This window comes from Myxocyprinus asiaticus, chromosome 34 (genome assembly GCF_019703515.2).
Source record: "Myxocyprinus asiaticus isolate MX2 ecotype Aquarium Trade chromosome 34, UBuf_Myxa_2, whole genome shotgun sequence".
Lineage (NCBI taxonomy): Eukaryota > Metazoa > Chordata > Actinopteri > Cypriniformes > Catostomidae > Myxocyprinus > Myxocyprinus asiaticus.
In genome coordinates this window covers 12,246,207-12,269,877 of record NC_059377.1, presented here as the reverse complement: position 1 = coordinate 12,269,877, position 23,671 = coordinate 12,246,207, and the positions used below count along the sequence as shown (strand labels likewise).

At 37.9% G+C, this 23,671-nt stretch overlaps 1 protein-coding gene across 6 annotated transcripts; it reads right to left on the bottom strand.

The window, feature by feature from the left end:
- Positions 1–339: 339 nt before the first annotated feature.
- LOC127425018 (transmembrane protein 268-like) lies at positions 340–17,281 on the bottom strand. Of its 6 annotated transcripts, none has more exons than XM_051670605.1 (11): positions 16,780–17,281; positions 16,657–16,686; positions 16,268–16,332; positions 14,222–14,354; positions 13,727–13,816; positions 12,296–12,403; positions 11,866–12,024; positions 11,584–11,694; positions 4,757–4,846; positions 2,287–2,499; positions 340–2,195 (listed from the first exon to the last, which is right to left on the bottom strand). In XM_051670605.1, exons 4-11 carry the CDS (start codon positions 14,306–14,308, stop codon positions 2,031–2,033), a joined length of 1,023 nt encoding a protein of 340 aa, XP_051526565.1. In that variant the 5' UTR covers positions 14,309–14,354; positions 16,268–16,332; positions 16,657–16,686; positions 16,780–17,281; the 3' UTR covers positions 340–2,030. The 6 variants fall into 6 exon arrangements, with proteins under 6 accessions (XP_051526565.1, XP_051526564.1, XP_051526562.1 ...); XM_051670604.1 differs by having other exon boundaries at positions 14,222–14,357; positions 16,780–17,277; XM_051670602.1 differs by having other exon boundaries at positions 13,727–13,821; positions 14,222–14,357; positions 16,657–16,689; positions 16,780–17,273.
- Between the last annotated feature and the right edge of the window lie 6,390 nt (positions 17,282–23,671).

The following is a 23,671-nucleotide window of genomic DNA, read 5'->3' as shown; positions in this document are numbered from 1 at the left end:
TGCAAATTGAATTATTTTTTATTAAATAATAAGTTGCTCCAACTCTGAAACAACTTTCCTACGTTACCAAGACCTCTTTTTCTTCATTCCCTTCCCTCCAACAACCTGTAATGCAATCCAAATCCTGCTGGGTAAAATGAAACCCCGTCCTACTTTTTTTTATCTTATTAAATTTTCTGTGTCACTCAGAAATACATCACTTTACAGAAGTAAAATGGTTTAAAAATATTGTTTCATGTGTTATCAAATTATAAACATTTATAAACTTCCATAGTTGTAACAAAAATGAATGATATTCCCTCACTCCCCTAATGTAGCTTATTAAAAATGTAATAGAGCTATAGTAGTAATAGAATATTTATTATGGATATATTTCTGCCTAAAATACTACAGTCAGTACAGTTATTGTTACTATAGTAAATTCATGATAAAGGTGGTGATGTGTGAAAAGTCTGCTAATTTCTGTTTGTGCATGTCACAGTGTTTTCTCAGTATCAATGCTGTTTTGTTGGGCCGTTTAATGTAGTTTAAAACTAGTTTGCTCACCGAGGGGTTTGCACCAGAGAATTCTGTACTGAATTCAGATGTTTCTGTGACTCGCGCCGTGCTTCTCGCTGGTCCTCGCAGCGCTGTAATGATTGTAAGTGAGGTTGAGAGCTCGAGACCGGTCCGCGATACGCTTAAAAGCACCTGCTCTGCGCTCGCGCTGCTTTGTCCATTGATCCGGGTAGTGAATAGTGCTTTTTCCTTCCACTTTTGATGTGTTTGCCATTTTATGTATTGCTTAACAGAAAACGGCAGCGAATAAATGGAGAGAGAGAGAGGGAGAGTTGGCCAACTCTGTTGTCGCACCGGTGGGAAAAACAGTCGCAAAATGACTTTTTTACAAGTCTATGATTTCGAGTCCAAGTCGAGTCGGAAGTTATTTTTTTTGTGACTTAAGTGTGACTCGAGTCCGAGTTGCAGACACGAGTTTTCACATCTGCGAGATGGCATAAATCAAAATCACACAAATAACCACGATAGAAGTCTTTAATCAAACATAGACAGAAAATGCAAAATAGACAGCTTTGTGGAGCAGGAATCTTTACCAATGAGATTTCATTGGGCAGACTAAACGCACTGTGAATTCAGCAACAGTAGGTCAAAAAGTCTGTGCTTACGGAAATTTGAACCACTGCCCCCAGTGGCTGAAGCTGAAAGTGTTGAGGCAGAATGTCCACAGATTGGCGCCAAAAGAGAGTTGTGTTTTTAGTTGTAAATTATGTAATACAGTCAACAGGAATCAGGGCTCCACACTGCGACTAAAATGGTCGCAAATGCGACCAAAAATAAATTGCGACAATAATTTAAAATCTAGTCGCCACTGGCGACAGTTGGGATGTGTGCTTTCATATGCGGTTTCGTCAGATATCGTCTTGTGAGTTATTGATTACATCTTCAGAGCGCCGGTGTTTCTCGCACCACTATTTACCCTTTCTGTTGATGATATGACCTCGCTGTTGGAGTAAAGCTGGAGAAAAAATGTCATTTTAGAGCGAAAATGCAACCTCCAAATCACGCTAACCATTGTTTATGTGAACACAATTACTTCCTGATTTTTATGAGACCAGAATCCACATTATGGATGTAGCATGACCAACATCCTATCAGTAGCGCCACTGGGAAACACATCTGAAACATGTTGATTTCCAGTTTGACCATGTTGAAGTGGGGGCGGGGCAACTCAGAGCAAAACAATATACATAGAGACCAAGCAATCAACTAATGTCTTGTCACTTGTTGAGTTCACAACTGGTTGAAACAAAAACTGTTTATACTTAACATGGAAGAGAAAGGAATCACTTGTTACTTTTTTGTGTTGCGCCTGGTTAGGACATGGCGTAATTCACAGCAATGAGTCATGAAACAAAAAATATATTTCTTGAAGCAGCTAAAATTATAACAATTTCAAAAGCAGCAAAAACAGTCTGTGACTACATTGTAGTTGACAGTTAAACTAAACGTGAAATTTGATTGTCATGTTCCATCTACTGCAGGACCTTTGACCCTACATACTCACAGAGACATAGAGAGCCAGTGGAATGATTTTTCCCTGCACCTAAAGGACACTGTGAAGAAGCAGGAAGCTTGTTAGATACTAGCAGTCTGACATAAAGTGCACTGTAGGTCATCAGGAGCTGCTCAGCCAAAGCCTGAAAAAAACATATCCACATTTTTTAATTAACTTAAGATGCTTTCAATCACAAAGGACACTGACAAATTCACATAAATATTAATTTTCACCTGATATGAAAGGGTGGTATCAGGCATTAGACTGAAGTTTTTTGTAAGTTTAGAGTCTTCTCTTTGACTTGTTGATGCACTTCTCTCTCTTCCCCCCACCAGCAAGGGGTGCTCTTCATCAGGAGCCTCCTCGTCCACTAATCCATCCTCAGAATCCAGGGTCGTGACCTCAGTCACTAGAACTAGGTGCGACATTCTTTTCTTGATTCTGTTCTGTGGGGTAAAATGAAGATTTTGTGACGGTGTATCATTTCCTTCTAACTTCTAAGCTAGTGTAAAATAGATTAAGACTAAACTTGACCTAGAAACAGTTTAGCATTCAGCACTTTTACTTAAAGGAATAGTTCACCCAAAAAGGAAAATTCTGTCAACAGTTACTCTCCTTTATGTCATTACAAACCAGTATGAATTTCTTTCTTCTGTGGAGCGCAAAAGAAATAATGCTGCATAATGTACAGAGTGCTTTCCATAATGGGGACTAGGGCTGTTGAGCTCCAAAAATGACAAATAACACCATAGAATTATCATAAAAGGAGGCCATATGACTTGTGAACTATATTCCAAATCTTCTGAAGCCATATGATAGTTTTGTGTGAGGGAAAAACAGAAATTTAAGTCATTATTCTCTGAAAATCATCCTTTCGACCGCAGCTCTCAAATCTCATTTGTGCCGCTATAGTTGAGAGAGACTTTTGGAGCTCGACAGCCTCACTTCCCATTATGGAAAAGAACGCTCTGTACATTGTGCAATATATATTCTTTTGTGTTCCATAGAAGAAAGAAGTCATATGGGTTTGGAATGACATGAGGCTGAGTAAATGATGACATAGTTTTCATTTTTGGGTGAACTATTCCTTTAACCTCTTCAACTCTGGACCATTTTTGGGCTTCACATTTTTTCACACTCAAATTTAAAAGCTCACAATTTACACAGTTTTCACAATTTTTTTCAGAATGAAAAAAAAAAAGACTACAGTTATTCATAAATAATATTGTATATGTTTACAATCTAATGATGTATATGTTTAGAATCTTATGATAAACAGAATTTAAAATATTTGTTGTTGTTGTTGTTGTTGTCCTAATTTGGAAGCATGTAATTCTGGTTCTGTTCACTCTATCTCCCTCCAAAAAGTCTTATTTTATTTCATTAGACAGCAGCTAGTACTTGAAAAAATAATTTTTCCTCTATCACCTTCCATCACAAAATGCAGATCTGAAATGAAGGTGGTGCTCTAACGCATTTTAGCCCTCACAGATGTGCTCGTCCATAGACATTCAGTCTAATTTTCAGTTCATGCACCACTCCCAATGTTTCATTGAGTATTTCAGCCTCTGATTGGACTAGCAGCTTAATCTAGGTGTCATTAGAAAACTGAGATTCTCCCCTTTGCGAAGATATATAACATTTTATCATCAATAGTCAGTAACATATATTTCCGATGATTTGTTTTGCATACTCTACCTGCTGGACTACATATTTGGTTTTGGACATCTAAGATATAACATTAGATTATTCACACAAGCAAGCTCACAGATAAGTAAAACTTGCTAATTTTTTTTAGAAAACTGCCTAAGGTAAAATAATTATAAACTTTTTAGCTATTTGGAGTTTACAGCAGCAGTGGTCGGCGCATTAAAATTAACGTTTGTATTTGATGTCTTACGAAAATCATATTTCATTTTGTGATTCTTTTGAAATACCTTGAATTGTGGTATTAGGGCAACAACAACAAACTGAGATGTATGATTTGTCTATTTAAGTGCTATTTGAAATACTTTTATATTCATATTACTATTTCTACCACATGACCTCTAGGTGGCACTGATTTGCGACACGAATTTTTTCAGTCCTTATTTTGTTATTTTATGTAACTTAAATGCAGAAGTGATGGTGTGACGCACGCCCGGCCCCCAGTCGGGCTAATCAGCCGAGGAGAGGGATAAGTGCAGCGGAATGCGCCAGTTCAGGAGATAGAGAGTCACATGCAGCTGCCATGTGTGCGTTTGTGTTTTTGTGTCTTTTTGTTTAAATTCCTATTAAAATATTACTTTGATTGTTCAGCCAGTTCCTGCCTCCTCCTTTCCCATTTTAACCTTGTTACAGATGGTTATTTATGAAAAGTTCAGATTCTAAGCTTTCCAACGATACCACATGCCTGACTTATATATTCGGAGACTCGAACATTTTAACCGTAAAACTTTTTATGTAGCGCCCCCTTTTGGACTCGCCGGTGGGTCCATAGAGTTGAAGAGGTTAAATTACGACAGTAAACTGTTGAAGTACAGTATGACATAGATGCTTAAAGTGTGCAGACATTTATCCTGCAACATTTAAATCTACTCTGCTCTCTACAATAATTGCATTATTTGGTGTACCACTGTGTATCTGGAATACAAAACTTTTGTCAGTATTGATTATTTTCAAACATCAACATAAGAACAAATCAATCAACAAAGACAAGCCAACCTGTACTTGATCTCTGACAATACTCCTGTCCTCCAGAGCTTCAGTCAGAGATCTCAGACATGGGGACAAGTCCCAGAACACAAAGAAGAGCTGGACACAGAAAGAAAAACAGAAAGAAAGATCAAGTAAACTAGTTTGTTCAGCAGTTCTCTGCTGCTATAAACATGAACAGTTCCATCAGATAAACCACAGAAACAAATGAACCAGATAAGCATGCAAGCACAGATGTGCAACCAAGGAAATTACTTAGTTATCTGATCAAAACGCATAACTTGCACTCTTTAGCTCAGTAGATGACAAATAACGTGTTCAAGAACTTTTTTCTGTTAAAAAATGTTCCATTAAAATGTATATAAATGTATAAGGGTGTAAGTGTGTAATTTAGGTACTGTGACAAGTCAGCATTTCTTCACTATTTTAAATTTGCCCTCATTTTCAATGTGTCTTTGTGAGTACTTATACTTTGTAGGCTGTATGATGTATGGTGTTTCTTGAATTCTTGTGTTTTGTATGAATTCTTTAATAAAGCAGCACTTAGATCCTACAATCTCTCCAGCATTACAGAAGAACTGACAAAGACACACAGAAAATGAGGGCATCATATACACAAAGAAAAACAAGGTTAACAAGACTAGTAACAAGATACACCTGGGACAAATTAACAAGGGAAACAGGAAACGAGGGCAGAACTTCAAAATAAAAGTCAAATAAGAATCTATCAAACAGTTCACGACGGGATCACATATAGAGGAGGACACTGCGCAGTGTGGTTTGGCGGGATAGCAACGGCTGTGCTGTGACTGAAGAGGATGGATACAGGAAGTATGGATGGGGAAGATGATTCCTTATTCATAGATGACAAGGAATGGTCTGAGGTTCAAGCTACACACAATTGGAAAAACGGGGAATTGGAATCGGATGATAACATATCTGAAGTAAGAGTAAGGGACATTAAGACAAGGAAGATGGAAGCTGAATTTAAGGTAATTTAAGGCTATGGTAATGTTTGCTGCTGTAGTTGAAAACATGAATAATCCAATGATATTGACCAAATTAATTAAAAAAGCTATTGGTAATATTAATCTGCAAAGTATGTGTCCAATAACTGTGTACTCTTGTATTGTGTGGATAGAAAACAACAAGTAATAGCATTGAAAATAAAGGAATTGGGAGGGGTAGCTATCAAAGTTCATGTACCGGGAGAAATGGAAAGCACTAAGGGGGTGATTACGGGAGTACCAGTTTCACTGGCTGACGATGTGCTTAAAACACAAATAAAGGATGAAATGGTGACAAAGGTGCAACGTTTGTTTACAAGTAGGAAGGGTGGAAGAGAGGCTAGCACTACGGTGGCTATAACTTTTAGCTGCAAGAGGTTACCAGAGCGTATCAAAATAGGATACGTATGCTATACGGTACGCCCATATGTGCGTCCGCCACTAAGAGGCTTTAAGTGTCAGAGACTAGGTCATGTAGCAGCAGTATGCAAAGGGAAAAGGAGATGTTGTAAATGTGGTGGAGATCATGATTATGGGAAATGTGGAGAGGGAGTGGAAGTGAAGTGCTGTAACTGTGGTGGACCAGATAGTGCTGCCTATCTAGGATGTAAGGCTCAGAAGCAAGCCACAGAAGCTATGAAATATAAGACAATGCATAACATTTAATATGCAGAAGCAGTAAGACAAGCTCAAACTGAACATGGAGATGTCAGGAATAGTAGCTCTACCCAGATGCAGGATGGTGTTTGAAAAGGTGCTTGTAAGCGTAAGTGCCCTGTTAATGAAAATACTCTTGTGGTTAAGGTCAAGTTTGTAGCATTTATTGCTGAAGTCATTAATTGTACTGCTCAAACAAATGAAAGAACTGAAAAACTGAAAATTATAATATCTGCAACTGCTCGTCATCTGGATATAAATGATACTACAGTTGATCAGATTCAATCACACCTTGGACAATCAGAGGGTTCATCAATCTCACAGGACTCTCTAAGCTGTCAGAGAAGTAAAACTAAATGACAGTTATGATTTTACAATGGAATGCTCGAAGTTTAATAGCAAATGGTCAAGAATTCAAAAAATGTATATATGACTTAACTACTTTACCAGATATCATGTGTGTCAAGGAAACTTGGCTTAAACCGCAGTTGAACTTTGTCATTCCAGGATATACAACGATTAGGAAGGTAAGGATAGAATCGAGTGGTGGCGGGTGTGCAACATTTGTGAGAAATGGGGTGGCATATAGAGAGAGAATAATTGATACACAAACGGAATGTGTTGGATGTATATTGGGAGTGTAAAAATAGTGAATTTTTATAATCCATGCAATCAATTAACAATTGAGAGCTTGAACACAATAGGTGGTGATGGTAAAGTAATATGGTGTGGGGATTTTAATGCTCAGTGTTCTTTGGGTGAGCTCTAATACTGATAGAAATGGTGTAATAGTAGAAAAATACATGGATGAACAATCATTGGTATGTTTAAATAGTGGGAAAGGAACTGGAATTAATGTTAGAAACTCATCACTGTCCTGCATAGACTTAACATTAGTATCAGGATCTATTTCAATAAAATGTCAATGGGATATAATAGAGGATACTATGATAGGGAGTGATCACTTCCCAATAATATGTAGAATTGGTATGGAAATGACAAAAAGATCATTTTAAAAACCATCAAAGTGGAGATTTGATAAAGCAGATTGAATAAAATTTAATAAAATATGTAATGATGAACTGAATAAATTCAACACAGAGGAGGATATAGATATATGCAATAATAAATTATCTTCTGTTATAATTAATGCAGCAGAAGAGACAATTCCTAAAGCAAAGAGCAGTGGAATGAAGAAGTTTGTCCCATGGTGGAGTCAGCAATGTTCTGAAGCTATTAAACAGAGAAATGAAGATTTTAGGGTTCTGAGAAGGACTTTAATCCCTGAATCCCTCATTAACTATCAGAGGAAAAGAGCACAGGTGAGGAGCATTATCAAGCGGGCTAAAAGGAAATACTGGCAAACATTTTGCTCTTCAATAGGAAGAGAAACCTAGCTGGAAGATGTGTGGAATGTGTTAAAGAAGATGACCGGAGTATATCGATCCAACAATATACCTGTATTAATAGGAGAAGGGAGAACAGCAGTAACAGAGGAAGAAAAAGCAGAGCTGTTAGTCCAAACCTTTAAAAAAGCACATAGTACTGAAAATCTAGATGACAAATACAAGAAAATGAGAAAGGAAATTTTGGAACAGAATCAAGAAACTTAATGGACAGACAGCTTTAGATGTTAAATTTGAGATGTTTGAATTAAGAGTACTAACTCAGGCTGGCTATACGGCCCTGGGAAAAGATAGAGTGTGTTACATTATGTTTAAATATGCAGATGAAGTGTTGCTTAAAGCAGTATTGGATCTATTTAATAGGGTGTGGGTGGAAGGTAGATTGCCAAGGGAATGGAAACAGGCTGTAATAACTCCTATAGCTAAACCAGGAAAAGAACCATCATTAGCAGGCAACTACAGACCTATTGCCCTTACATCCAACCTATGTAAATTAATGGAAAGAATGATTGCAAATAGGTTGTACTATATAATAGAGAGGAAAAAACTAATAGCATCATACCAATATGGTTTTCGCACTGGACATTCTACTATAGATGCACTAGTAATGCTGGAAACGGATGTTAAAAAGGCTCTGGCAATGAAAGAGGTACTGATAGCAGTGTACTCTGACATAGAAAAGGCGTATGATATGATGTGGAAAGAGGGATTATTATTAAAGTTACAGAAAATTGGAATTGGAGGAAGACTATATAACTGGGTATTGAGTTTTCTGTATGGTTGTTTAGTTCAAGTGAAGGTGGGAGATATACCATCAAATATGGTCGATGTAGAGGCCACAATAAGGAACATCTAGCAAGGAAAGTATTAAAAGATAGTTGGGAGATAAAAGATTCAAATGGATCAGGATTCGCATGGAAAGCTAAGGAGTGGGCAAAAGAAATGAAACTGGACTCAAGAATATTTGGACCAACTGTTGCAATATCTCCAGTACCCCCTTGGTTATTTAGTGAACTACAAATTTACTTTGCAATACATGACAGAATCCAAAAAGGAGAGAGTGGAAGGGATATTAAATCTATAACATTAGAACGTATTAATACTACCCATTATGCATTTACTCCAGTATACGCCGATGGATCAAAAAACCCTGATACGGGGTGATCAGGTGCAGCATTTTATGTCCCAAAATTTAAAAGTGGAAACGGAGGGAGATTAACTGATGCAACTTCAGTGTACACTGCAGAGTTAGTCGCCATTCAAATGGCACTTAGTTGGGTTGAGGAAGTGAGTCTGAAATGCAAGTTTTAATTTGCTCTGACTCAATGGCATCACTTTCAAGCCTTCAAACTTTCCAATCATGTCGAAATGATATATTGATAGAAATAATGGTTATGTTACATAGACTAAGGCATATGGGAGTTTTAGTACACTTTCTGTGGGTTCCAGCACACATTGGGGTACAAGTAAATGAAAAAGCAGACAAAATGGCTAAAGAAGCACTTAATTTGGATAACATTAACTTGACAGTAAATTTAAGTAGGGTAGAAGGAAAGTGTCTGATTCAACAAGCATGTTGTAATAAATGGCAGATGTACTGGGACACATGTCAGAAAGGCAGACATTTCCATAAAATACAAAGTAACATTAAACGAAGTAAAATTAGTCATAACGTCCATAGAAAGGAATATATTATATATACAAGATTAAGAATGGGTCACACTAAACTTAACACAACACTTCACATCATGGGCAAACACAACACAGGTTTATGTAATATGTGTCAGGAAATGGAAACTGTAAAACATGTTTTGATTAAATTTACTAAATATGAACAGGAAAGAATTAAACTTATTAGAGAATTAGAAGCCTCTGGAAGCATTGAATTCACTATATGCAATATTTTAAGTATTGGACCAGAAACTGGTTGAACAATAATGGCGATAATGAGGTTCCTGAGAAACACTGGTTTGAAATATAGAATATAGAAAATCTTTCACTATTCCATCCTTGTCACACTCCAGCACAGTAGGTGGCGGTATGCACCTTTTTAGTTGGTTTGCAACCCGCCAGTAAATCCAAAAAAGAAGAAGAAAAATCTATCACGCTCTACTGGATGCTAAGAAATGTCTCATATATGACACTGGCTACATTTACATGCACCCTCATAATGCGATTACAATGTGATTAAGGCAATACTGCGATTAAACTGTAGCTCATGTAAACAGAATATTGCGATTATGCTAAAATAACTCTTATTAACCGACTGACTAATTTTCCTTATGCCAAGCTGTATTTAAAGATACATATTTGCAACAAGATGTTTTTTGTAATATTATTTTATTTTTAAAAAAAAATAATAATAAAAAAAAGCAATAATCAGAGTATTGGCAAGTAGCATGTAAGCGGAATTGAAGAGATTCAAAACTTTCAAAAGTTTGGGGTCACTTGACTGAAATGTTTCTCATGATCTTAAAATCTTTTGATCTGAAGGTGTATGCTTAAATGTTTGAAATTAGTTTTGTAGACAAAAATAGAATTGTACCAACATATAAATGTATTTAAATACAAAAATTTATATAATATATATATAAATAATAGTTTTTGAAATTGATGACTTGGACCGAATAATTAAGAAAATCAACCACTAAGAGCCCAACATAGATGGGAACTCCTTCAATACTGTTTAAAAAGCATCTCGGGGTGATACCTCAAGAAGTTGGTTGAGAAAATGTCAAGAGTACATGTCTGCAAATTTTAGGCAAAGGGTGACTACTTTGAAGATGCTAAAATATAACACAGTTTTGATTTATTTTGGATTTACTTTGGATCACAACATAATTCCCATATTTCTGTTTATATTATTCCATAGTTGTGATGACTTTACTATTATTCTAAAATGTGAAAAAAATAAAGAACGAGTAAGTGACCCTAAACTTTTGAATGGTAGTGTACATGTAAACATAGCCACTGATGACTTATAGGGATAGTTCACCCAAAAATGAAAATTCTCTCATTTACTCACCCTCATGCTATCCCAGATATGTATGACTTTCTTCAGAAGAACACAAACAAAGATTTTTAGAAGAATATTTCAGCTCTGTAGGTCCATACAATGCAAGTGAATGGTGACCACGCCTTTCAAGCTCCAAACATCACATAAAGGCAGCATAAAAGTAATCCATATGACTTTTTTTACTATCAATTCTCTATCAATATGCACGAAGAATGCGAATCGCCAAAAACAAAAGAAGAATGTGAAAGTGGACATTGATATTAAAAAATGAACTTAAATATTGATCTGTTTCTCACCCACACCTATCTTATCACCTCTGAAAACATGGATTTAACCACTGGAGTCTTATGGATTACCTTTATGCTGCCTTTATGTGCTTTTTGGAGCTTAATGTTTTAGTCACCATTCACTTGCATTGTATGGACCTACAGAGCTGAAATATTCTTCTAAAAATCTTCATTTGTGTTCTGCAAGAAAAAAGAGAGTCATACACATCTGGGACGGCATGAAGGTGAGTAAATGATGAGAGAATTTAAATTTTTGGGTGAACTATTTCATTAAGACTAAAAACCACAAAAAGTCAAATTTTGATTTCATGGGGCCTTTAAAGAAAATCCCCAGTTTTGGTAATTACAACTTGGAGAAGTTCATGTGTGTTTATCTCATAAATACAATCATTCCAACATGACTTGAAAGCAGCATTAGCAGAGATTGAATGCGTTTCGTTATAAAAGTGAAAGGTGAAATTACTTGCAGTTTTCCTTTGCATTTATGTACCCAGTCAGCCACTCCCAACAGCAGCCTGTGTCTGACCATCCGCTCATTTACCCCCACCAACCGCACATCTATGTTCATGTTTATCTGAAACATCAACACAAAGAGATGTAAGTCTTAGCTATGGTCTTCTGTTGTTTGCCCTGCAGTATACCTGCATTAAAAGAGAATACAGTTTAATTGAACACAATGTAAAAACCGGATATTACTAGATATGACATAAAAAGTGATACTAGAGCATGTCATGTGACAGCCCACCTTTTTGTTGCTGTTGTGGAAGATGAGGATGATGATGGTGGTGATGATTATGGACACCAGACTGACACACAGACAGAGCACCCAGAAGTTTGTTGTGCTGCCTTCAAGGTACATGTGAAGGGTCGAGTACACAGCACACCACAGCACCAGATACAACAACTGCAACAGACACAAAACAAGCAAAAACACTCCTGTATTTCCTTTCAGTCACTTGATTCTGGACATTCCTGCCTGGTTATTCCATTTGCATGCCGACTGAACTTGCTATTGTGCAAAGCAATGAAAGGTGATCTGAGAGGTAAATGTCATGTTGGTGAGTCCAAAACATACTGTTTAAGATTTATTTTACTGTTGAATAAAGAAAAGCAGGAAAAATGCCTGTGGGCATTTTGGAATTGCTCAGTACTGAGGTTTAGCAAGGCTTTCTTACGGGTGCCATGATGAAATTAAAAACGGATGAGTTGAAAAGCAAGTATCTTCTGACGGACGGGTGGTCCAGTGCTATATGAAGTGGACCCTCAAATTCCTCGACTGGAATCTGTAACAGTTAAACAGTCAACATTAAATTATGTAGAGGTAATGTAGTGTAAAATAATTTACCCAATTAAAATAATAATCACCCAAAAATGAAAATTCGGTCATCGTTTTTTCACCCTCATGTCATTCCAAACTTCTATGACTTTCTTCTATGTAACACACAAGGCAATGTTTTTAGGAATGTTCAAAGCATTTTTCAAAGCATAAACTGACCCAGGGGCTGACAAACTCCAAAAAGCACCTTGAAAGTCAGAAAATATTAAAAGTCATGCCAAATGATAGCTTTATGTAAGAAAAGGACATCAAATTAACTGTTATTCACTGAAATCTTGTCATCCACTATAGCTCTCAAATCTCATTTGCGGTTTCGCATGTTCAAACTTGCAGCGATACAATCATTTATGAGAAATACTAAAAAACTAATGTCTTTTTGCATCATTGATGTCAAACCTAGATTTTTAATCCATTAGGACCTGTTTTCAGTTCCCTAATGTTTTCATTTTCCAAAGTATGCAGTAATTGAGACGTTAGTATATGCATTTTCAAAACACTCCATTTTTGTTGGAGGAAAATGCTGTTTTAGTGTGGATGAGAGGCATAAATTTTGAGAAATGAATGCGTTTTCAAACAAAAACATATTAGTGTCGACATGGCCTTTGTCAGAGGACCATCGGGAGAACTGGGAGTTTTCCTGGTGGGCTGGCCACAAAACAGGACTGCGATATGCCAAAGTGGGCCACAATATGATGAAGTGGGCCACGATAAGCTGGAGGGGGCCGCAAAACTGTGCCGCAATATGTAGAAGGGGACAGCGAAACATTGCCACAAGCCCACCCTTCGACAACTTCACATCACATCACACCACCCCGGCCCGGCTCGTCAAATTTTCTCCAGGTCTGATTTTTGTTCCCAGTCTGCCCCTGGCCTTAGTGAATAATGACTACATTTTGGTCTATTCCTCACACAAAGTTATCGTATGGCTTCATAAGTCTTGGAATATAGCATACAAGTGGTATGGACTAATTTTATTTAGGTTTTGTTTGCTTTTTTGTCATTTTTGGAGCTCAACAGCCCTTGTTCCCATTCACTTTCATTGTATGAAAAAGAGCAGTCTGAACATTCTTCAAAACATTGTGTGCATGGAGGAAAGAATTCGTCATACAGGTTTGGAATGACATGAGGGTGATTAGCTAAATGATGACAGTTTTCGTTTTTGTATGAGCTATACTTTTAATTCTTTAAAATCTAATGTGAAGAAAGTGTAAATATGGTGTAGAGACAGTCATGCGGAAATGATTGTTTACAATGTTGGAAATTCACTGGCCTTGAAGCCATTTGCCTCCAGAAGAGTCCTGCAGTGTGAAAATTTAAACCTGGGAGCCAACCAAGAGGATGTGGGAACCGCTACCAAGACCTGACCTGACAGAAAGAGATCAGGTGAGTTTTCTTAAGCTGAAATCCAATCTTTAATACTTTAATCATTTTGTTGTCAGGGGAAATTTGCGCTAGATCTAATTGGCTCTTCAAACCTACTAAGAATTAAAAATGAAAGTAATGTGTTCAGAAGAATTGGAGCCCTGTATACTCTGGATCACCTGTTTCTAGTTCCTGTGGCATTACAGAAGACTCTGCATTATCATTGTATCACAAGCATTTCAGGACCATTGGGTCCTGCCCAAACCCTTAAACCAGCAAAAAACCAGGAAAGTAAAATCACATCACTCTCAGTAACAATTACACTGTGTTTACTGATTTCTGTTAGATGGTGTGTTATAGATACTGAAATAGAGGGCAGGATAGAGTAATAGTGCAATGGTACCATTCGTCCAAGTGGACACTGTGCCTCGTTCTCCTGCACTGGCTGAATGTCCTGTGGGGGATTCAACATCACCACTTTCCTCTTCATTGCACCGCCACTCCCTCCCCTCCATGGTGACAGCTGCTGGCATAACCTGCTAGAAAACACAGGCACCCAAATATAAGGACACACTTTGGATATAAGCTACAAATGAATATATAATTTGGCATGAAGAATGTTGAATTACTTACTAAGCAGTAAAAATACAATTGGGGCAAACACATCATCACTGCTATAATACTACCGTGTTCTGATTGGTTGCTAGGTGGTTACTAGGGTGATCTGGGTGGTTGCTTACTGGTAAAAATAAATATATTTATTTAATAGGGCTGGGAAATTGTATGCATTAATTTCTGTGATTAAAGGGACAGTTCACCCAAAAATTTTAATTCTCATTCACTCACCCTCATGTGTATGACTTTCTTATTTATTTATTTTTATGCAGAACACAAACAAAGATTTTTAGTCATTTATGCATTTTGGCAGATGCTTTTATCCAAAATGACTTACAGTGCACTTATTACAGGGTATTACTGGAGCAACCTGGAGTTAAGTGCCTTGCTCAAGGACACAATGGTGGTGGCTGTGGGGATTGAACCAACAACCTTTTGCTTATCAGTTCAGTGCTTTAGTCCACTATACCACCACCCCCCCATTTTTAGAAGAATATCTCAGCTCTGTTGGTCCATACAATGCAAGTGAATGGTGATCAGAACTTCGTAGCTCCAAAAATCACATAAAGGAAACATAAAAGTAACCCATAAGACTCCAGAGGTTTAATCCATGTCTTCAGAAGCAATAGAATAGGTGTGGGTGAGAAATGGATCAATATTTAAGTACTTTTTGTACTATAAATCTACACTTTAGCTTTTACTTTTAGATGTGAAAGTGAAACTAAACAGGCACCACATGTGACTTTCAGATATAAAAGTGAAAGTGGAGATTTATAGTTAAAAAAATGGCTTATATATTGATCTGTTTCTCACCCACATCTATCATATCACTTTTGAAGAAATTGATTTAACCACTGGAGTCATATCAATTACTTTTATGCTGCCTTTATGTGCTTTTTGGAGCTACAAAGTTCTGGCCACCATTCACTTGCATTGTATGGACCTATAGAGCTGAGATATTCTTCTAAATGTCTTTGTTTGTGTTGTGCAGAAGAAAGAAAGTCATAAACATCTGGGATGGCATGAGTGTGAGTAAATGATGAGAACATTTTCATTTTTAGGTGAACTATCCCTTTAATAGTTCACTGTTTAACATATAAAACAAAATAAAAGCAATTAATGCAGTATCCATTTTTTTCACGCTCGAGTAGACGCTCGACTCGACTGCACATGGGGATAATGATCACAGGAGCGGATTTACTGTATGGAGAATGAAGACTTCACCCGCAAGTGGCGAGCCAGGTGTGGGAGAGATACGGGCAAGCTGCAGTATCTCTTCGCATTGCCCGAAAATGCTCACTCAGTGTCATCTGAACCAGTGTCAAAAACAAAACCGCGCGAGAGAGACCCAGCATGTGTGCTACAGAGACTGAACGACAGCCAGAGAAAATAATTGTTTTGTGATTTTATACATTCAATTTGTTTTATATCTGTACTGTATAGTGTCTAATTATGCATTGGCAATGTACGCCAATGAAAGCCATATCTAGGGACCAGATTATCACAGAGACTTTAGGGTGGGCTCTTTTGACTTGGACCAGTAAACAACCACCCAGAACACCCTAGCAACTCCCTAGCAACCATTCAGAACTGCTAAGCAACTGCATAGCAACACCCTCGCATCATAGAACCTAGTTTTAAATAGCAAACGCCAACTACATTTTCTCAGAAAACATAAAAATGGTTAACTATTGTGTTGTGTTTTCAGTCATTTCAGAAATATAAAAAGCCTACGTAAGGTCATTCAAAACTGATATTGCAGTCATAAAGGACATTGCATAAAAGAAACATCAGATGTAGTGTTCTAAATAATTGGCAGAGTCTGTTGGCATACCTTCAACCAGGGTCCAGCTTGTTGTTGGGGTTCAAAGACTCGATATTTTCAGCACAGCGCACTGCCTGTTTAAGAACAGGAAACAGCAACCTTGTAGACAACTTCTCTTTTTACAGTTTCGTACACAAGAAACTGAGGAAGATGTTAGTTTCTCAAAAAATAAGAAAAAGGACAGGGCTTCTCAACCAGTTCTACAAAGTTCTGCTGCATGCACTTTCTAAATAATAATTGTCATTCTATTGTCAATGTTATTTATATATATGTACACAATATCAATACACATAAACCTTTGCATACATGATGGTGATATATTGCTTCATAGAGCTGTTAATGTTTTACCACTGTGTTCTGTGGAACACCAATCAAGATTTACTGGAATTTCAACAAACCTGTATGCGATAACACTCACAACTGGCAATCTGCTGGCAGAAACAAAGGTAAGACACACAGAGTGAGAGAAAGAGAGCTTTATAAAACTATTAAATTACCCCCTCCATCACTTTCTCACTCACCCTTGTTTGTTTGCTAATAGAGCAAACACATTTTATTTCTGAAGTGTTATCTCAGAATCTGCATGTGATAACAAGTCCGTCTGTCCATTAGTTTCACTTTGTGTCAGTCTCTTCATAGAGCCATACCTGCAGTTGCCACAACCGTTTTTTCTTGTCAGGCTCCTCCCACTGTTTTAATAGTTATTTAACTCTTTATTACAATTTATTTTGCCATCCTCCTAATTGTTAGTCTCGCCACCACTCACTCTTTCTCTTTCATTCTCTATGCAGTGTGTCTTCCTCTTTATATGAATGTTAAACTCTGATGGCAGCTTTTAAATCCTGCCCCTCTCGCTCTTCTTCTGTCTCTCTCTGTTCTTTCTCTTTCACTCCCAGCTTGTGACTCAGCCTGGCCACATGACTACAGGAATGTACACACAATTTCACAGCCCTGTGGCAAAAAGCTGATGCGCTTTTATTTGAGCAGAACTTGGAGAGAGAAAGAGAACGGGGACACAATGTTAATACCCATTTGTGGTGGTTGTTTATCTGTATTTGCTGTTGTGTTTCAATAAATCCACCAGCATCTGAAAACAGGTTGCTGCAACTATTTGTTGGTCATTGAATTAAACATTAGTAGGCCTAAACAATGGAAGAAAATCCTTTTTTAAAAACACAAAAACATGGGCTAAGACTGTGGCGTGCACAACTGCATATACAGCACAGTGCATAATAAATGAAATAAAATTATTGTTTGGGGGGACAAATGACATGTTCACTGATGCACACTAATGATATCAGCAGGGTTTTTTTGTTGTTGATTTTTTTATTTTTTTTATTTTTTTATTTTTTTAGGAAAATGCCTCTATTGGACAAAATTAACTCAACAATTCTACAAGTTATGTATAGTAAAATATTACTTATACAGTAATTATTCAATTAATTTTAAATTAGTTGTACAATTTATAATTACGATCATTAGATTCTTTTTGCAGTCAAAAATGAGTCTGAAATATAAATATATATATTTAAGTTGTAGGCACTTGTGAAAAATGTTTCATAGTGAGGATGTTTTAAAAAATAATGCCGTTAAAAGTTTTCACTTATCACTTAATGCCATACAAAGTCTAGTAAACAGGGGGCCTGGGTAGCTCAGTGGTAAAAGACGCTGGCTACCACCCCTGGAGTTTGCTAGTTTGAATCCCAGGGCGTGCTGAGTGACTCCAACCAAATTGGCTCGGTTGCTAGGGAGGGTAGAGTCACATGGGGTAACCTCCTCATGGTCTCTATAATGTGGTTCGTTCTCGGTGGGGCGTGTGGTGAGTTGAGTGCAGATGCCGCAGTGGATGGCATGAAGCCTTCGCACGTGCTATGTCTCCGTGGCAACGCGCTCAACAAGCCACGTGATAAGATGCGCGGGTTGGCGGTCTCAGACACGGAGGCAGCTGGGATTCGTTCTCCGCCACCCGGATTGAAGTGAATCACTATGCGACCACGAGGACTTAAAAGCACATTGGGAATTGGGCATTCCAAATTAGGGAGAAAAGGGGAAAAATTAAAAAGTCTAGTAAACATATAGAAAGCTAAATCAATATTCGGTGTGACCACATTTGCCTTTAAAACAGCACCAATTCTCCTAGGTACACCTGGACACAGTTTTTCTTGGTTGTTGGCAGATAGGATGTTCCAAGCTTCTTGAAGAATTCACCACAGTTCTTCTATCTATTTCGGCTGTCTCAGTTGCTTCTGTCTCTTCATGTCATCTCAGACTGACACGATATTCAGTGGGGGGCTTTGTGGGGGCCTTGACATCTGTTGCAGAGCACCCTGTTCTTCTATTGTATTTGCAAAAGGGATGTTTGGGAGTCTAAAATGTATATTTCCTATTGACACTGTCATGATTTGCCTTGTGTTTGTCCCTTCACCTTCCCTTTATGTTTGGACTGTTACATTTTTATAATAATTTCCCATCATGCACCTTTTTGATCTCCCTCACCCGTTCCATATCATCTTTGATTATTGTTCCCAGCTCTATCTCATTTGCCCCAGTGTATATTTGTCCTTGTGTTTGTTCAGTCTTAGTTAGTTGCTGTTCCTTGTTACCCTACATGGATGTTACATTTGTTTTGGTTCTCAAGTGTTGGTTATGTTTTGTTCCGGTTTTTCCCAGTGTTGTATTGGACTCATCTGCTGATTAAACAAAAGCTGCACTTAGATCCTGCTCTCTTGACTTCCTGCAAACATTACAGACACACTAAAGCTGAAGATATAAATAACCATCTTTAGACAAAAATTGTGTTTAACATCTTATGTGCCAAAAACATTTGCACAGTACTATATACGTATATAAACTCAGCAAAAAAAGAAACATCCTCTCACTTTCAACTGCTTTTATTTTCAGCAAACTTAACATGTAAATATTTGTATGAACATAAAAAGATTCAACAACTAACATAAACTGAACAAGTGTCACAGACATGTGACTAACAGAAATTGAATAATGTGTCCCTGAACAAGATGGGGGGGTTGGCCAAATCAAAAGTAACAGTCAGTATCTGGTGTGGCCACCAGCTGCATTAAGTACTGCAGTGCATCTCCTCCTCAACTGTGACCTTAACTGCCTACGGTCTATAAGCTGTTAGTGTCTTAATGACCGTTCCACAGGTGCATGTTCATTCATTATTTATGGTTCATTGAACAAGCATAGAAACCATTGTTTAAACCCTTTACAATAAAGATCTGTAAAGTTATTTGGATTTTTACAAAAGTATCTTTAAAATACAGTGTCCTGAAAAAGGGATGTTTCTTTTTTGCTGAGTTTATATGCTGGCGGCCAAAAGTTTGGAATAATATACAGATTTTGCTGTTTCGGAAGGAAATTGGTACTTTAATTCACCAAAGTGGCATTCAACTGATCACAAAGTATAGTCAGGACATTACTGATGTAAAAAACAGCACCATCACTATTTGAAAAAGTCATTTTTGATCAAATCTAGACAGGTCCCATTTCCAGCAGCCATCACTCCAACACCTTCTCCTTGAGTAATCATGCTAAATTGCTAATTTGGTACTAGAAAATCACTTGCCATTATATCAAACACAGCTGAAAGCTATTTGGTTCATTAAATGAAGCTTAACATTGTCTTTGTGTTTGTTTTTGTTTTTGAGTTGCCACAGTATGCAATAGACTGGCATGTCTTAAGGTCAATATTAGGTAAAAAATGTCAAAAAAGAAACAGCTTTCTCTAGAAGCTCATCAGTCAATCATTGTTTTGAGGAATGAAGGCTATACAATGCTTGGAACTGCCAAAAAAACTAAAGATTTAATACAAAGGTGTACACTACAGTCTTCAAAGACAAAGGACAACTGGCTCTAACAAGGACAGAAAAAGATGTGGAAGGCCAGATGTACAACTAAACAAGAGGATAAGTACATCAGAGTGTACATCAGAGATGCCTCACATGTCCTCAGCTGACAGCTTCATTGAATTCTACCCACTCAACACCAGTTTCATGTGCAACAGTAAAGAGAAGACTCAGGGGTGCAGGCCTTATGGGAAGAATTGCAAAGAAAAAGCCACTTTTAAAACAGAAAAACAAAAAGAAAAGGTTAGAGTGGACAAAGAAACACAGACATTGGACAACAGATAATTGGAAAAGAGTGTTATGGATCTTAACCCCATTAAGCTTTTGTGGGATCAGCTAGACTGTAAGGTGTGTGAGAAGTGCCCGACAAGACAGCCACATCTATGACAAGTGCTACAGGAAGTGTGGGGTGAAATGTCACCTGAGGATCTGGACAAACTGACAGCTAGATTGCCAAGGATCTGTATATATATGCCCTCACTTCCATTCTCCTTTGTCAGTTCTGGTTCTTATGAGTTTATGTTAAGATGTAATGTTTAAATGTGTATGTTTAGTTCCTTGTACTCATCTGTGTTTTTCACCTTCCCCATCTTCATTAAACAAGCCTGCGATTTGATCCATTGCTCTTTCGCCTCATCACTACTAATCCTTACAGAAGAACTGACCTCACAAATGGATCTAGTGGCTATCCAAATACTCCTCTCTCAAGGAGACCGTCCATTGGAAGATCATGTCCGTGAGTTCCTTGAGCTGGCTAATTTGGTGCACGATGATGACCTTGCTCTGATGTCTTTCTTTAGAGCCGGTCTGAATGGAGCGTTAAAGGCACAGATGCCTCAGGCAGATCCTCACTGGACATTATGTGAGTATGTGGATGCAGCTCTTAAACTTTGTGGCTCACATTTCACTGTAGGGGAAGAGAGAGGACATTAATGTTCCCCCCCACAGAGAATTCCCCCCGGATGGCCGTCACTCCCACGGCTCCATCCTCCCGGCCTCCCAAGGCCCCGCCCCTCGATCCTCCCATGGCTCCACCTCCCATGGCTACACCCCTCGAGCCTCTCATGGCTCCACCTCCCACGGCTCCGCCCTCACCCCCAGAAACTCCACCTTCCTGCGGTTCCGTCCGCTTCGCCTCCTGAGACCCCATCATCTCCTGAAACTCCACCCCCTACGACTCAGCCCGCTCCGCCACTGTCTCCACCTCCTAAATCTCAAAGCCCTACTCTTGCTGTTCCGCCTCCGGATCTGCCTATGGCTTCGCCCCCCCTAAGTCTCCACCTCCTGCAACCAAATCACCTCCCAAGCCTCCTGTCCCTGCTCTATGGCTGCCTCCCAGGCCTCCTGACCCTCCTGGATCCTTCCTCGTCATCTGCTCCATCCTGCCCTCATCCGTCTTGGGGCACCAGGAGTTGGGGGCGGGGGTGGTTCTGTCACAGTTTGTCACCATCCTTCCTTTTCAGTTCCAGAAACTTATGTTCACATCGTCTGAGACTCTTATTTTGATATCTTGCCTGGTTTGAGTTTATTATTTCCTTTTTACCTTCCACCATTGTTTCACATGTGTTAGCTATTTAGCTCATTTATTCCTGTGTGTGTATATATATGCCCTCACTTCCGTCCTCCTTTGTCAGTTCTGGTTGTTATGAGTTTATGTTAAGATGTAACGTTTAAATGTGTATGTTTAATTCCTTGTACTCATCTGTGTTTATTGTTTCACCTTCCCCATCTTCATTAAACAAGCCTGCGATTGGATCCATTGCTCTCTCGCCTTATCACAACAAAACGTTACACTGCAAAGCTCTCATTGCTGCACGTGGAGAATTTTTTGATGAGAACTCTTTGAAGTAATTTAAGAAGTTCTGAAAATGTTTCAAGATATGCTTTCAAACCAACATCTTATGACCATTTGTTTACAGCTTTTCTATTATAAAATTATTATTAAAATCTTAATATCTCATAAAAATATGTGTATATCATGCATTTGTTATTTTTTAATATGTGCATGTACCTGGTGTTTCTGCAGCCAGTCAATATCTTGCCCAAGTTTTATCCTGTATTGGGCAAAAAAAGTGGGCTCTGCCCAATGCAGAGTATGCCAACGTATCAAACCAAGGTTTACAGTGCCATATGAACCAAACATACTGAATGCATAACAATGATGGATTGTGTTTTATCTGGTAAAACATGCTCATGAATGCTGATTTTGTCCCACTTCCTACTAAAGCTGTCTCTACTCGACTCAAAACAACTTATTTTGGCCGAGGGTGTCGTTACATGCTGAGATCTCACTCTCTTCAGTCAGAGGTATAACACACTTGGCGATTAAAAATGGTGGAGGGGTGACACACATACGACTCACCACAACTATCTCTCTCTGACAAAATAACAACATGAGTACAACTGCAATAGAGTGATCTGGGGCGTTTTCAGACCTGTAGCATGCTTGATTTTTCCAAAACAGGGGCTAAAATAGTTACAATGTTGCATTTTCTTTATGGTTCGTTTGGCTTTCACAAGGTTATGTTTTAAAATGCACCAAAACTGTAAAATGTCCATCAAGGTTATTTTTTATCCATCATTAGTTGTTTTTGCATTATTTCTGCAGAATGACAGAATTACCATGGATTTTAATCAGCGTATGTGATATGCTGATGAGTGTGATAAAAAAAAAAAGTTCAGAACATCTTGTCAGTTCTTCTCAGTGACAGAATTATTATTTCAAACAAAAAAACCAGTGTTTTCAGTGCTTGAAGCCATTAACTCAGCAGGGAGTCCCGACGGTCAAGTGATTAACACCAGCCGCTGAGGGGTGCTGATGGGCACTCTGTCTCACTCTGCCTGGCCGGTGATTATGTTAATGAATCTAACACCTGAAAAATCACTGGAAAAATCAGCTAGTGTAGAGCCAGCTTAAGTGTGTATCATAGTGGACAACTATTGTCAAATTGGCCACCTGCTGGAAAATAAGTGCTATGATCATAACAAAGTTCAAAATACATTACTTTCTATTAAGATTTTATCTAGTCCCTCAATTAATTTAATAAAATATCCAATTTAGTGTACATTGTACTAAAAACACAATACTGCACTCAACTCTGGCATCCAGTGATCATCTGTCTTGACTATCCACTCAGCAGTCAGTAGCACTTTATTTGACAATACTGTACTACATTTACGTACTATATATTTACAACAACTATAGTAATTACTACTAGGTACTAACCCTAAAGCTAACCCTAACCTCAACCCATATTAAGTACATGTAGTTACCTAATATTACTCTGAACTTTCTTGGGTAAGTACACTGTAAGTATACTGAAAATACACATACTGTCAAATATACGATACGTGGACATTTTGTTCTACAACATAAATTACACACTTTCATACCTCAAACGTGAATTTTGAAACCATATTGAATTGCATAATAAAAATAAATAAATTTAAAAAAACACACGGTGGCTTCAAAATTCATGTTTTATATATATATATATATATATATTTCCCCTCATGACTCTGACGTCACAGAATGAGAGTCATATGA

What these genes read in the sequence shown, in the direction of transcription:
- LOC127425018 (XM_051670602.1), bottom strand. Translation starts at nt 14,351, where the DNA reads ATGCCAGCAGCTGTCACCATGGAGGGGAGGGAGTGGCGGTGCAATGAA. An exon ending in AGTGTCCACTTGGACGAATG is followed by an intron (nt 13,822 to 14,221) that starts GTACCATTGCAC and finishes TCTTTCTGTCAG; the next exon opens with GTCAGGTCTTGGTAGCGGTT. An exon ending in TGGAGGCAAATGGCTTCAAG is followed by an intron (nt 12,404 to 13,726) that starts GCCAGTGAATTT and finishes TAACTGTTACAG; the next exon opens with ATTCCAGTCGAGGAATTTGA.